Source organism: Thunnus albacares, chromosome 2, assembly GCF_914725855.1.
Source record: "Thunnus albacares chromosome 2, fThuAlb1.1, whole genome shotgun sequence".
Classification (NCBI taxonomy): domain Eukaryota; kingdom Metazoa; phylum Chordata; class Actinopteri; order Scombriformes; family Scombridae; genus Thunnus; species Thunnus albacares.
This window is the reverse complement of record NC_058107.1, coordinates 27960572-27976018: the sequence shown is the minus strand read 5'-3', so window position 1 is coordinate 27976018 and position 15447 is coordinate 27960572. Positions and strand designations below refer to the sequence as shown.

General features: G+C 38.6%; 1 protein-coding gene across 4 annotated transcripts in view; it reads left to right on the top strand.

Annotated features, from left to right (window-relative positions):
- The first annotated feature begins 3544 nt into the window (after positions 1-3544).
- arl15a (ADP-ribosylation factor-like 15a) overlaps positions 3545-15447 on the top strand; it is a 122096-nt gene continuing 110193 nt past the window's right edge. Inside the window, exon 1 of one of the 4 annotated variants that reach the window (XM_044376558.1) lies at positions 3545-3603. In XM_044376558.1, coding sequence (XP_044232493.1) covers positions 3550-3603 — 54 coding nt within the window. In that variant the 5' untranslated portion in view covers positions 3545-3549. Of the gene's footprint in view, positions 3604-4696; positions 5093-12675; positions 12982-15447 lie in introns of those variants that run through there. The other 3 variants (XM_044376567.1, XM_044376576.1, XM_044376549.1) reach the window with 3 other exon arrangements.

The following is a 15447-nucleotide window of genomic DNA, read 5'->3' as shown; positions in this document are numbered from 1 at the left end:
TGCGCCTATAAAATACCCACAATGTCTAAGATTTTGATTGTTGCGGAAATCCCTAAATTCCCAGAAAATATACAGAAAACATGACTTCAGTGTCCCCAGTTGTAGCTACAATCTTGTTGGAAACCACTGATCCATGTTTACTCTCATGGCTAAAATACAGTATAGGTACTATAAAGTGCACCATGCTTTCAGACAGTGAAGCATGAAAAGTTATTCTTAGGCATTGACTTTCTTCCTTAAATGCCTATCATACAGTATTAATCTTAAAATGCGCAGCCCATCATACATCCACGTCTTTCAGAAAACATTTCCTCATAAATAATTTAGAAATGTAAGCTTTAAACAAAGCAATACTACACTGGATACTACACTTCTACAAGCCAATATCATATTTTGTAGTCATAAAGGTCAAATCCCCCACCTTGTTTATCAATTTAAGATAAGAATGCAACTTGAAGATGGTAGATTGCATGTCAGGCTAACCTGGGAAATTGTCTTCGTCATCCTCCATCATCTAGAAAGTATGTCATCTGTAAAACGCTGACATCATGCTGACTACTTCACATATTTAAGGACCTCAGCTTGTCTCTTTTTCAGTCCAGTGTTACAGTATGTAATCAATGATTTATAAATCACTGATCTAAAAATACATGAGTACATATATTGATCATTTAATCAGGCTGTCATCCTGTCTTAATGGCTTAATATCTGTTATTCAGTCTCCACCAGAAACCCTAAATGACCTAAATGGCCCTCCAAGTAAATATTTGTAACTATGAAGGATACACATCAATCCTTGCTTATGTGAGAGGTGGATAAAAGAGATTTTTTTTTAATCTAGCAAAAGATTATCTGTCATAAGAATGCAGGAATGGTTTCCTGGCCATCAATATATTTTAAAACTTCTTTTTTAAGTGATAGATTTTGTTTTGTATGGGATGGTTTAAAGGATAACTTCACAATTTTTAAAGTCAGTCTGGTGCACATATGAACACTTTAAAATGAATTTAAAAGTTTTGACTTGATTTGACTGTTTTTGGACAGCTCTGATATTAGCTTCTCATATTAGCTTCATATAAACATTTAAATACATTTTCACACAGAAGGAGGACTGTGGATTTTGTCCCCCATCACGTATAAAGGAATCTCTTAATGGCTGTTATGAACAATAGGAATGATTACAGCAAGAAAAACGTGTCATTGTACAGTTGGGCACATGACTATTGTTTTAGGACAGACTTAAAAAAAATGTGAACCTAACCTTTAACAAGATACACTGAAGTTGCCAATGTAACATTTTTAATCGGATGTTTATCTGTCTCTTGTAATTAACAGGAAATAGTCACTACTTTTGACATGGATCTCTCTATACTCCACAATTAAGTATGTATTAGTAACTGTCATCTATATCTTGAAATGAGATTGGAGTCTGTCCAATCATCTTATGTGTTATACTATTCAAAAAACATGAACTGGTGACTATGACATTACCCAGGATGCTTTTCAGGGTGATAAAACAACATATTTTTATATGACAGAGTGATAGAGTTAAAGTCATTTCTTTATTTCATCATTTAGATAACAGTTGAGACATTTCTTTTAATGGTCTAATGGTGCAGTAAGGCTAGAGCTTATTTCAACAGCTTCAGGGCTGACAGTCTATAAAACCTGCAATGAAACCTGCCTTACGGAGCCGCTGACTAACTCCTAGCCATTGCTTTAAATGAAGACTTTTAGTGTCCGACAGTCTTAATGCTGTTTCATGGGCTTTTGCATCATATAAATGAAATTCTTGTGAAAGCACTGAATCCTCTATAAACAGAAGGAAGTTTAAGCATGAAAGTGCAATCATTTAAATATCAACACAAATAGTCATTTGGCTGTGGTGGTGACCATCTCATGTTTACAAATTCTGTCTGCTCCAAGAATAACACAAAATCCTACCTTGATTGTAATTTCCTTGGGTTTTCCCCCCAAAAAACCACCAGTTTGTGCATTGCTGACATCCTGTCTCATAAACAAACTATTTCCTTTGGGAAAGATGCATACTTGACTGTAATAATGGTGTTCTCTGGTGGATACTGCCCCCATGTGGCTATGTTTTGATTTTTTTTTTTTTTGAAAGATTAAACTCAAGAATTATTTACATTTGGTATCCATAAAAGTAATGGTGAGCGTGAGTATATGAGTGTGAGACAAAGTTAGCTTGGTTTAACTTTCTATTGAGAATGCTTGTGTGATGTTTCTTTAATTGATCGAAACATTCTAGAACACATCTGACTTTTTTGATGCAAAATTAACACCTAAATGAAGCAATAAGATAAGATAAAATGATATATATGATAATGATGTAATGCTATAATGATATAGTACTCATTATGAAATGGGAGCTATGATATGTGAGTGTATGGCCTTATAGTCATGTAAATCATGGGGGTGGTGGTGGCTGTAGCTCAGGTGGTAGAGCAGGTTGAGCATTAATAGTAGGTCGGCCCCTCCTGCCCATATGTCGAGGTGTCTTTGAGCAGGACACTGAACTCCCAATCGCTCCCTATGTGTGTGTTTATGGGAAAAAAATGTTACTAAAGTTACTTTAGATAAAAGTGTTTGATAAATGTACTGCAAACCACCAATAACCCCAACATAGCATTCTCCTAGAGGCCACCAGAGGTCTCTCCTCTCACATTTGACTGGCCTAGACACCCTGAAGAACACTTACTTTATTCAATTTACAAATGTTTAAATACTCTGCATATTAAACTAAATGCAATTAGTCTTCTTGTGTCTTTTCAATATCCTCCATACATGTCAGATCTGTGCAGAGAACATCCAGTTCACCTTCCATTTAACTGTGTTCAGGGAGACTTCCATTATAGCACAGCACATGAAATATTGAAGAGGATTGTGGTCTCTATAGAAGAGGAATTACTTCAGTATGCAGCTTGCATCACATTAGGAGACTTGTGATTTATACTGTTCCTCTAATCAGGATGATATCACATAATTGCTTCGTCAGGGCTCCGTGTTTGCTTCCCGCTAGATAAATTTGTGCTCATTTTTGTTCTGTTAATTTGGTCCTATCTGGTATAATGGCTTTCCAAGTCCAAAGAGGGTTTTGTATGATTGTTGATGAAGCTAATGTGAGCAATGAAAGTCAGATTATCATTGTCCTGAAGGGTGCCATAGAGTCACAATGTCACACCCATTTGATTTCAGTCAGATTTGTCTTTCGTGGCTCTTTGAGACAAAAAAAGCATAACAATTACTGGGAGCTTTAGATACCCAAACCTACTGTAGGATGACACAAACACTGTTGTGACAGGTAACGCACAGTAACACATAACATTTTGCATTCATCTGACACATCTATATATATCTATACACATCTATGTATATCTTTTCCTTTATCCGCCTTTGTCTCTCTAAAAGATCTGTTGTAAGGCCTACGTGCAAAGAGGAACCAGTCTTTGACTTTGAACTGTGTTTCTACTTACTGTGTCATCCCCTTTCATTCATTATGTATTGTGTGATGTATTATGTCAGAGGTTGATGCATTTTGTGCTGTTCCAGGCTTTTGAAGCTGCAGCTATGTGTCGGCGCCAGGTCAGTATCTATACCTTGATACATGTTCAAAGAAAGTAACTGTAATAAGTAATATTGTGATTTATTAAAAAGTCCCTTTGATTTGAGGCAAGTTTGTGATTTGTGATATTGGAGTATTTAAATTAATTCAATTTTTTAATGTTTTTAAAAAAAAATATGTACATAACACTGGTGGTATGTATCTCATGTATTGTGCTTGAGTACAGCTTTGAGATTCTTGGTCTTTATTTGAGCATTTCAGAGGGAAATCTTGTACTTTTCACTTCAATAAATTTATTATAGTTACTAGTTACTTTCCAGGCTTAGATAATATATATAAAAAGATCATGAGTTAATAAAATATGATGCATTGCTATAGATCTAACCAACCAACACTATATCAAGTAGTTAAAAGTAGCTCCACTTCAACCGGCTATGACATTAAAATGCTGCTTAACCATGAATGCGTCAATAATAATAATAATAATACAATATTGTAATGTATAATAGTAAGAGGGCTATAATGCTTACTTTCACTTTAGATACTTGTACATTTTTACAGATAATGTATTTTTCCTTGTAAGATCCCAGTAAGATTTTGAATGCAAGACTTTTTAACTGTAATTGAGTACTTTTATAGAGAGGTACTACCTTTTTAATTCAAGATTTGAATACTTTGTCCACCACTGATGAATGGAAAAAATGACAGTTTCAGATCTGTTGACAGATCTGTCAGTCATGCGACCAGTTTGTCAGAAAGTCCCTCGATTCTGGAGAAGTGACTCTGCTGTAGCAGAGTCACTTCTCCAGAATCTGAAGATTGATCATTGTAGATTTGTACACTGGTGTTATATCACGGATCAGTGGACTTTCCTTTCTGGGGCTACATGAAAGACATTTATCATTACTATATAAAAATAATAATTATTACAGCGAGCATATAAAACCCACAAATGATCCCTGATATCTAAATTAAAATTAAATTAGAGGCTGTTAGGGTATACCAGCTTATAAATCGATTTTAATAGTAACTTTAGTTTCCTCTCAAAATGAAAATAGCCACCATGTGTTTGGTCATGTGACCACGCTACGTGAGCAAAACGACGTGCGTGACGTAGCGTTGTAGGCTTCGCTAGTTTCCTCAACCAAACACTCAACTGATATTGTGTGATACAAAAAAAAAACCTGGAAGTCAGCCGGTGGACGAGTGGCTATTTACACAGAAAAAAGCAGACGAACCGAGCGGTCCACGTCGTGATAAACAAAGGAGGACGTTGCTGCTCTGAAACTTGTCTATCTGGCGGAAAAAACTGGCGAAAATTCCTGCTTGTAAACCCACTAAAGGCTGTTTTTTTATTTCACTGTGGCTGTCGGAAGGCGGGGAATACAAAGCGACGTGTGGTCAAATCTATTAAAAAAAAATTTTGGGACTCGTTGAAGCAAAAACGGGATCACTACAAAGACAGTTCGTGTTGCTGTGACTGGTCAGCGATAGTACATGGATTATCTGGTGAGTAAATTAATCGAAATGCAGTGGTGCTGCTTTCTCCAATCAAAGACTCCTCTTAACGTTTGGTTTCTTGTCCGGTGGGCTCCTAATCAGATAGTGGTGTCACTCAGGTGTGTGGAGGAGCAATTAGGTGAAGTACCGGTTGGTTTTTAATGCTCATGTGTCAGCTGTAGCCTGTAGCTTTGTGTAACTGGTTCATCCAGACCCCGATCTGTTTACATGTGAAACACGATAACTAGCCAACTAGCTACACCCCTTTCAAGTGTACTGTTAGCTATGTAATAAGCTGCTATTTCCCCTCAAAACTCACTGTGAGGCTGCTGAGGATAAAGCTGCACTGTGTGTTGGAGTCGAGATGTCATTTGGGAGAGAGAAAGTCTATGAAAAGAGAAGAGGTTTGAGATATTAGTCACATACTTCTTGTTGTTGTGTGTGTGAGAGTTTTTTTTTTTTTTTTTTTAAATACCTGTGTCTAGAAGAATGTCACAGTGCAGGCGACTGTACCAGCTTTGGCCTGAGAGATTATGGTTTTTGGGCCTTTGCCCACATTGTGGGGATGGGATGGGTGCTGCTGAAACAGTGCAACAATAGAGAGGAAGCTGTTACTGAAGGCTTTCCCTGGGAATTTATAAAGCCAGAGGAAAAACAGTACACTGACATTGTGTTGTCATCAACCAGAGGGGGACACTGTCAGTGTTCAATCATTTTTATTTTAAGTGCAGAATCACCATGCAGCATGGTGATTCATACACTTTATAATTAAAGAGAATACATGGGACAAAACATACAGCAAGTAAATAAAATAATACAAATTAAAATAAAGCAACCACATTAAAAACATCAATGTAAAGGGATGTTAAAAAGTGATGGATCCGACTAATTTCTACAGTAAGCTATAATGAAGTGAATAAAGGTGAACGTGCCTCTTCAATATGTAATGAAAGACCATTCCAGTGATAAGTGGCATGGTAGGCAAATGCTCTGAAGCCAAACTGATTTTTGTTAACTGATGTAATGACCAGGAGACCATCATTGAGAGAGTGTGTGAAGTGGGCGTGCCGGTGTATATGGTATAATTAGCTCAGATAGGTAAGGTGATGCAAGTCCATGCAAGGCCTCATAAGTTAAAAGAAGAACCTTAAAATCAGCTCAAGAGCTTGCAGTGTTATCAGCTTGTTTATAATAGGCCTCCCAAGTTGTGGGGCCTGAAAGGAACTTTGAGCTTCTGCTTCATTGGGACATTTCTTGAGTTAAGATTACAAAGTCCTGGCTGGCAACTGGCACCAGAACAGTCGTGCTATAGGTAGTACAGACTGATAAATGATATCCGGTCTTGGCGTGACAAATCTTGTGGGGAACAAAAGGGGACCAACGTCAACTGTTCCTAGTTTAAAGAGGTCATATTATGCCCTTTTCCCAGTTTAATATTTTCATTTTTGTGGTCTATTTACAAACATTTGCATGATTTTATGGTCAAACAGCACCTTAGTCACAGCCGTACAAGCCGTGGATGCAGACCCTCTGTCTCACTCAGCCTGAAACGGGCTGTTTTGTGTCTGCTCAATGCCCCTCTCTTCTAATTGGCTGACTGTTTTCTGAGTGACGCACACCCAGGCCAACCACAGGTAACGGACTGTGAAACACAGAGAGCAGAGGAGAGGAAGAGAAACTAGAGCGACCATAAATGACAGCAAAACGCAGTAGAGACTCTCACACTGAGCTGAAATGAACAAATGCACGTAAATTAGGTAAACAACATAAATAAACATGTTTTGATTCTCTCAGGAGTGGTGAACGGGTCTCGTTGGAGAGGTGAGCCGCCCCTCCAAGGCAATGGTAGGGGAAACGCTGAGTGACTTGTGACATCACAACCCTACAGAAGTCCAAACAGCTTGTTTAAAGGCACAGTTTCTGAATACGGGCTGTGTGCATTTCTCTATGGACCGAGAGTTTTGATACTGTCACAGTATTTATATAGCACCTAGACCTGCCTTATAACCAAAAAAGTAATGGAAATCTCTCTTTCTACAACATAGTGAGTTATTCAGTTATCTTAGTTAGATGGTAATAGAGACTTGTTGGTACCAAAGGTAAACACAGGAAGCATTGTTGTCAACAGGAGAACCCTTGTGACGTGATGAAATGAATGGAATTTCACCCTCAGTTCTCTTCTTTCTCTCTTTCGAGGTGCTACAACAAGAGGACAACTTAAACTCACTTACATTCATTTCCCACAATTAGGCATCAATTTTAACTACAGCCCTCAACGCTACCAATAGTTTTTGGTCTGTTTTGAAATTTGATTGTACGTAAAGTACGTTTAAGCTCTGTGTGCATTGTGAGAGGGGAAAAAAAAAAAACATTTCCCAGCTTTACATGCTTGAATAATTCAAGATTTTCTGTGACAAACAGTTTTCTGTGGAAAGCACAGCTGTAACTCTGTGGACTGTTGGAGCTGAGTGCTTGGCTGTCCTCGGAGGTCAGGCACTCAATAGGAGCAGGGCCTCCTTTCCTGCTGTGCAACACTGGAGACCTGGCACAAAACCCAGGCTACAACTATGTCTCTCTCTTTCCTATAAATCAATATGAACTTGTTACTAAACCTTTGAGCTCATTTTATGTCCTGTTCATGATTTTTACGTGAGGTTATAGATCAGGTTTGGCCTGTAAGGGTAGTTTGGATGAATAGAAATGATCGCTGTACGTCGCTGGATGATAACTGTGGTTTTAACTCTAACTGTAGTACAGGAGAGATCTGGCCTGTAGTTTTTGTTTTAACTGGCAGCTGGAGCATGTTGAAGGGACTTTACTCCTGCATGGTCAGCACAGTGTTAAAAAAGACCACACAAAACGGCAGCACCGAGAGAGGAATTTGGTGCTAGCTGTTGCCATGACACAGCCTTACCAAATTACAAGTGTACCGTGTGGCCAACTCTCGGACCGTAACTTGTTGCAGACTTCACCAGACAGGACAAATTGCACTTGTTGTGAGTGACAGCAAAGATATGGCTACTTTGTATATGAGGACACCAGACTATAGTTGTGTTGTATGGGTGTGTTGCATATAACACACCCATACAAGCACGTGCAGCATCACTGTGTTTTATTGTAGCAGATACTGTTTTGAAAATAGAGATGCACTGTTATTCTTGCACGGTTTTATTAACACTACAGCTGTTTCACTGTGTTATAGGCTATTTCTTCAACCTTACACATTTGCTGTTTTTTTTTTTGAAGAAAAGACCAGCTATTTATTTTTCGCTCCACACGAATAGCTGAACCCTCAGGTAAACTGACATTCAGGTCATTTTTGTAGCTCTGCCCCGGAGGAAGCCAGATCCGCACCTTTTGGATGGTGTAGAAACAACCAGTAGGGGTTTGTGTGGAATTTAGGTTATGCCAAAGATTCAGTGAGAACCACCACCGGACATTGATGTCAGACCACAGTAATGATGGGTGTGACGGACAACTAAACAGAAATTCCTCTGTCAGTAGGCTGGCCCACACCTCTTTTCATTGGGCTTTTGAGGAAGAATATAAGGGAAAATTGAACTGTTGTGTGACAAAGATTGTTTGTTTATCTAATTCAGATAATTGTCTCTTTATTTCAATATAGCAGTTACATTGAGTATCTTAATTTTATTGACTTCTATGCATTTTTGCATATTATCAGTCATGTTATACTTGGATTGGAACAACGTAAAAACACTAAGCCACTCTGTTTGGAGCATATAGACCCACACAGTCATTTTGACTTGTCAAAGCAGGAAAAGCACATTAACGACGGCTGCAGTCCATTTAGTCGTGTTAGTTCAGGCTCTGCTACTGTGCACTCGCTCACTCACATGGCTTACTGGGACAATAAGTGGAATGGAGCCATTGTTAATGTTATCATTTATACCTGTGCTTTTCCTGCTTTGTCAAAATTTCTGCTGCGAGAAGGGTCTATTGAAGTAAATGAATAACATTTTGGTTTAACTATGACTCGTGAAAGCAGAAATGCAGGCTAATAGCTAAACCTTTTTCTTTTCTAGATTATATATAACTTAATCACAAGACTACACGTAGCTGTTCCCTTTGGAATAAGCGGACTTTCTCTGCACCTCAGCAGGTTATTAATTAAATATTTTGGGAGCGACGGCGAACACTATACTCATCTCATACTTCTGAAAAGAGAAGACGTTTTAGACAACAGGTACACCAACTGAGAAGACTGTTATTCAGCTGTCATGACTAAAAATAGTTTGGTAAAGGCAAAACGACTAGCCAAACACCTGTTTTCAGCTACTTAGTTTTAAATTATTACTCAAGCTGTCTGCCACCTGTTTACTTTGTCTCCCCTTTTTCCTTTTTGTGTAGTTGTTGTATGTAGAAAGTAGCAGAGTTTGATTTTTATGATGTTAAACTGAATAAAATCTGACCAGGTATAATGGTTGTCAATAAACGTGTGTTTTCTATCTAACTTGATCAAATGGCAAACAAGAAGCACAGTGTTTTGGTTGTCATTTGCCCAGAAATTCTCTGTTTTTATATGTATATATATATATATACAGTCAATCATTTTCATTATTGATACACCTGCAGATTATTTTCTCAATTAATCGATTACTTGTTTAATTGAGAAATGCTTGTTCTAATTTCTTGAAGCACAAGGTGATGTCTTCAAATGTCTTGTTTTGTCTGATCAACAGTCTTAAAACCCCAAAATAATAAGTTTACTATTATGTACGACATAAACAAAAAATCGACAAGTGGGTTTTGTTTTGTTGCAGCTTTAATCAACAACAACAATTTATCTCCTCTTTACAAGCTCCTATTTGGGGAAAAATGAACATCTCATATGATGGATAAGCATATGAAGTTGTCCTTGAGACATCTGTAGTTCTCACACTGAACATCATTAGTGTTGACAGTTTTAAAACATTACAATTACAGTATACTGTTCACAATCATTTCTACAATTCTTTCTGAATTGGTCCTTAGCACCCAGCCGTGCGTTAAAGCCCACAGTTAGCGAAGAAGACACATTCCCAAGATAATTTAACATGTGAGACCTCCACTGATGATTGCTGTCATTATACTAAAAGCATTTTAGGTCTTGATGCCAGTAGCTGACAGTAGCTGTTACTTGCTATGAGTTCATAGTTCAGAGGATGTTTGAGTTTTTCCACAGATTCCTTACAGAACATCGCTACATACAACATACAGTACGCAGCATTTTGGAGTCATTCTGTCGTGTATCCAGTCTGCACTATGATCACACCTTTTTTTTAATGAAATTAAATTGTCTTAGTAGAAGCCTGCATTTGTTTTTGGCTGAAGCTGTACTTAAGATCTCCTTTCCAAGGACACACAGCGAGCTATAGTAGATTGACATCTCACCTCCGTAAAGGAAAGCGAGCTGATGGGAAGTTCTTGGCAGCATATGAATACAGCGTGTGAGCCTATGGGAGACGAGGCTGGTGTTACTTTTCCTCTCGGTGTTGTCCCCTGTCTGACCTTGTTCCACACCTCACTGGTGCTGGCAGAGATACAGGTACTTTTTTTTTTTATATAGAGGCAAACAAAAATTATCTATTGTATGTAGATAAGAGTCCAACAATCCCTCAAAATATTTCAACAATATGTGTGCCTTTTTATGTGGCTGGATTTTAGGCTAATCATTTACTTAATCCACTGGGGAGAAGCAGGTTTACTCAGGTTTCAGTTTGAACAGATATGAATTGATATGCATCTAAAGTTTGGTCAAGTTGGCCACAGTTCCTTAAACCCGCCCTTTTATTTAAAGCGCGTAGCCTCCAGCTGTGATGTGAAATACCTTTCTGAGCACAACTGCATTCCTAAACCTCAACCCCTGATTTTAGCAGCATGTCAGCCAGTTTTTTTTTTTTTTTTGTCTGCTAGCTAGTTCACTGCAGTGATTCCCTTGCGTCTGTGGAGAGTGCTAGTGAGTCAGCATCTCAGGCCGGGGCAGCATCACTGTTGCTGTTGAAGATAAGGGAATGTTTATGGGGTTTGTTAATCCTTTAGATCATAATCAAGCACTTTGAATTCCTTTTATTTCGAAATCCACATGCCTTGATGGATGATTGCTCTGAAGAAACATTAGTGAACTGTTCTCCTAAGTTTTATTGCATTTTGTTTTATTACTGTCTCTCAGGCCATTTACTACTCTTTTTGTGTAGGGCTCTACTCGGCTTTTCCTCACTAGAAACACATGTTAAGGACATGGTAGGCAGGTAGAAGCTCTTGTTTTGTTTGAGGAGTCGATCCATAAAAACCTTTAAGAAATCTTTATCAAGGACTCAAGACATTCATAGGAAAGCATATCACGCTGACCTACAGCAAGAGCGGATAAAATAGAACCAGGCTGCCTTGATACATGAGGAGTTGCATTACAAGAGGATATCCACTGCACACACTGTTCAGCACTGTTAGGATTTTATTCGAGAGAGAGAGAGAGCGAGAGAGAGTGAAATAGGTGGAAACGGAACAAAAGTTCTGGGCCGGATTTAGACACAGATGACAAACAAGACCATGTTTTGTTCTTGTTGTGACAACTGGGTGGACTGGAGGTACTTTTTAGCTTCCTTATCGTAATAAATAGGCTAATACAATGAGCACTTGACTTAAAAACAACCATGATGCAGTGTGTTGTGGAAAGTCTTCATGTTGCCAAATGATGGAGAGCATAAAATTGACGTGTATACCAGTGTATAAAACTAATGGTTTTACAGTCATTATTTTTTAGTTTATTGATCTGTGGTGTAATTATGTCATAACCAGATTAGGTAAGACGACAGACCAAATTCAGTTTTTTCACTCAGTGGTTGAGTTTGCAGTCGTGAAAAACAAAGTAGAACTGTGTTTTAATGTACTGAGTACAGTGACAGTGGTCCTCTAAAAATAACACGCCATTGTCATAAGCCAAGCTTTTCCCATTCTTGATTTTTAAACTTTGTATACTTGCGATAGTGTACTAGATGGAACCCAAACATGAATTAGTTCGCTTATAGGCACAGTTAAAATGTAATTTGATGTTGCACGTTGCAGTATGATGTTTGCAACCTTTCGAAGATGTAATCGGTCTGAACTCAAGGCTAATTGTTGCTGGAGTGATAAGATATCTCCTAGCGTTATTGCTATACAGGTGAGTAGTACATATTATAACAATGGTTACGTCAGCAGGTGGTGGCAGCAACTATTACTAGACAGCTGACCAAAACAAGCTAATTCAAAATGACTCACAGTTCTCCCCTGAACAGACAGACTTCCGACAAAGCGTCCCACAACCAGTGACTGAACTCCCCACAACCGCTGTAAGCTCAGAGTGGTCCATCCTTTCATCCTCCTCCATGCACAGAAAGCAATGGTTTTCATACTTTGTGAAGCTGTGCGTACAGTACGGGCATAGTGTGTGGGTGTGTAATGGTGACTAATCCAATTTGCAGTCTTATTCTGGATCCCTAGTTGTCGCTGAGCCCTTAATCTCTGTGGAGAGAGAGAGATCCTCACAAACTAATCTCACGCTTGTGTCTGTGCGTTGATCCTTGTGGCAATAGTTTATCTTTCTATGAATGAATACAGGGAGTAAACACAAGACAACCTTCAATCCAGCTCATCTGCACCCTTACAGAACCCCTCCGTTAAGCCCAGATTGTAAACTGAAATTGCTTGTGAATATGGGCTACTGACAGTGAGACAGTGAAGGGCTGGACTCATGTTGTTGACCTGACACCACTGTGTTCAGCTACTCCTGATCCTCCTCCATCCATTCACTTACTCCCGAGGCTTGGCTTGTTTGTTGCCGGGGGTTACGCTTGTGGCTGAGCACAATGTCGGAGCACATGCAGCTCTCCCTCGCCTTGTGCAGGATTGGGCTTTACACGGTAAGAAAATGCATACACGCTGCTGTCTGTGTGATAGAGAACGGCAAGGATGTGTTTGCGCGCATGCTGGAATGAATGCTGTTAGTTTCACCATGGTCTTATCTTCCCTCGTTGTGTTTTGAAACAGATACTGACCAACAGCGGCTGCTGCTTCACTGTTGCTTGTTCACTGAAAGGAGAGTACGCTCTGTTTCATTCGAGTGGGTGTTAACGCAATATTAAGGTGGAACAGGTGGACATCGATACTGTGAGATTGTAAATTAAACCTAGAGAGAACAAGCCGTCTCGGAGTAAAGGCTGTTTCTCTGAGAATAGAAACAAAGATAGATTAGATTTTTCTCCTCAGCTCCTAGCAACTGGCTCGGTCAATGGTTGTAGTTCAAACAGTCTGAAGTACAGAGCATTTATGAATGGACCCATGAACATTGCGCTATAAGTGGTCATGGTAGAAATATTGTAGAAGTTGCTTTTGTTTTGTGGTAGTGGTCAAACTTGATGGTGTAAGAGTGGTTAAAAATGAATTTTAAGTCACACTGTGATCTTCATCTGTGATAACTACTAAATGTACTTTGTTCCATGTGTATTTTTAGGTGCTGTAAGGATTTTTTTAATAAGAAAAACATAGAATTTAAGGCAAATTGTTTGTCCTGATTATATTTTGTAACATGTTTCAGTTGTATTTTAACCACAGCTGATGACTCATGTTGCGTATTGTCAGGTCTCCTGTTATTCACTGACCAGTTTGGTGAAGCTTCTCAAATGAACATCAGCAGAGAGGCTTATTTGGAATACGAGTGTTGAACAGTAAGCTTTTGCTCGATACACATAATGCACATTTAATACTGTATCTCATATATGACTCACCTTTTCAGTCACACTTGAATCAAATGAGTGGGAATACAGCAGATGCTTATTGTAAGTGGAGGTAGCAGAAGCTAGTTCCTTTATTATTGAAGTCTTCTGGGGTCTTTTTGCGGATCATGTAGGCAGATGTATTTGACACTTTCCATGAGTGTACAGACAGCCATGTGCGAGCTCTGCCTATAGCAGAGCTGTTCATGACTTCTATGTCGAAAAAGCGTTTCATGGATATTGGCTGATAATATTAACAGTTATTGCTGGTAACAACGATAGCAGTTTCACAACCTCTTATGGACCTGTTGTACTTTTGGGTCTTACTTCATTAATTGAATCTTGACAAATGGGACAGTTGCGCAAAATGTCCACTGGATACAGCTGCATTGTATTTCACCTTTGAACCGTCTCTCTCATGGCTGAGGTCAGGTTGTCTTCTTGACTCTTCTGTTTTCTCCATCTGCTTTGTGTATGACGTGAACATGAAGGTGTTGATCTGAGAAATACTCATGGGAGTATAAATAGACCTAAAAAAAATGCCTAATTTAATCAAAATGACTGCAGTTTCAATTACAAGTAGCCCACTTATTAAGTTCAGCTTACTTATTGCACTATTGTGATCTCTGGTACCATTATTTCTGACCTTGTATAGACTATATTTGTTTATTAATACAAATGTGTATATCAAAAGTGATGCAGTACTCGCGGTAACCAAGCAAGAAAATTTTAATCTACTCTATGGTGTGACAGCAAATTGTGCTTCCCCCCCAGAATAACATTAGATGGGTGAGGTAATGTGAGACTAGATATCGTAATATCGTGATAAGGAATAAGTGTTGTCTTTTCCTGCTTTTAAAGGCTGCATTACAGTAAAATTATGTAATTTCCTGAACTTACCAGACTTTTCTAGCTGTTCTATTATTTGCCTTCACCCACTCAGTCATTATATCCAAATTACTGATGATCATTTATCAAAAAAAATCTCATCGTGTAAATATTTTGTGAAAGCACAAATAGTCATCCCTACAACATTGTATCAATATTGATATCGAGGCATTTGGTCAAAAATATTGTGATATTTGATTTTGTCCATATCACCCAGCCCTAGAAATCTGTGGCTTTCATAAATGCGAGAAGGTCAAATCCCCTACTTGGACCTTTTGAGTATTCATCCCCTCATGCAGGATTCAAGCCGAGTTACTGAGTGCTTAAAATGGGGATCATTATAAGTATGAGGCTACCACGGAGAAGCTCAAAGGGGTGATTGTTTTTGTTAGCTTGCGGGCATTGAGATTCAAGCCCCTGCTGAGTCACCACAATATCCTGTACAGTGGTGTGCAAATAAAACCCCTCAACATGTGTGATGGTGTGGCAGAAGAATGCTGTGATCCATTCCTAGTGTTGTTGCAAATATATAACTTTTTTTTGTGAGAACACCCAAATTTCTGAGTCCAAAACTGTCAACACTCAGTGATAGATATTTGAGCTTGACAATCGTAGCGATGATGAAAGAGCTATGCTCATGGGAAAAATCAGGAATAGGTGTTGAGATGTGGCTGGAATCTGCTCTTTATTTCTTTACACTGGCCTAATATTTTGTGTCATTTGTAA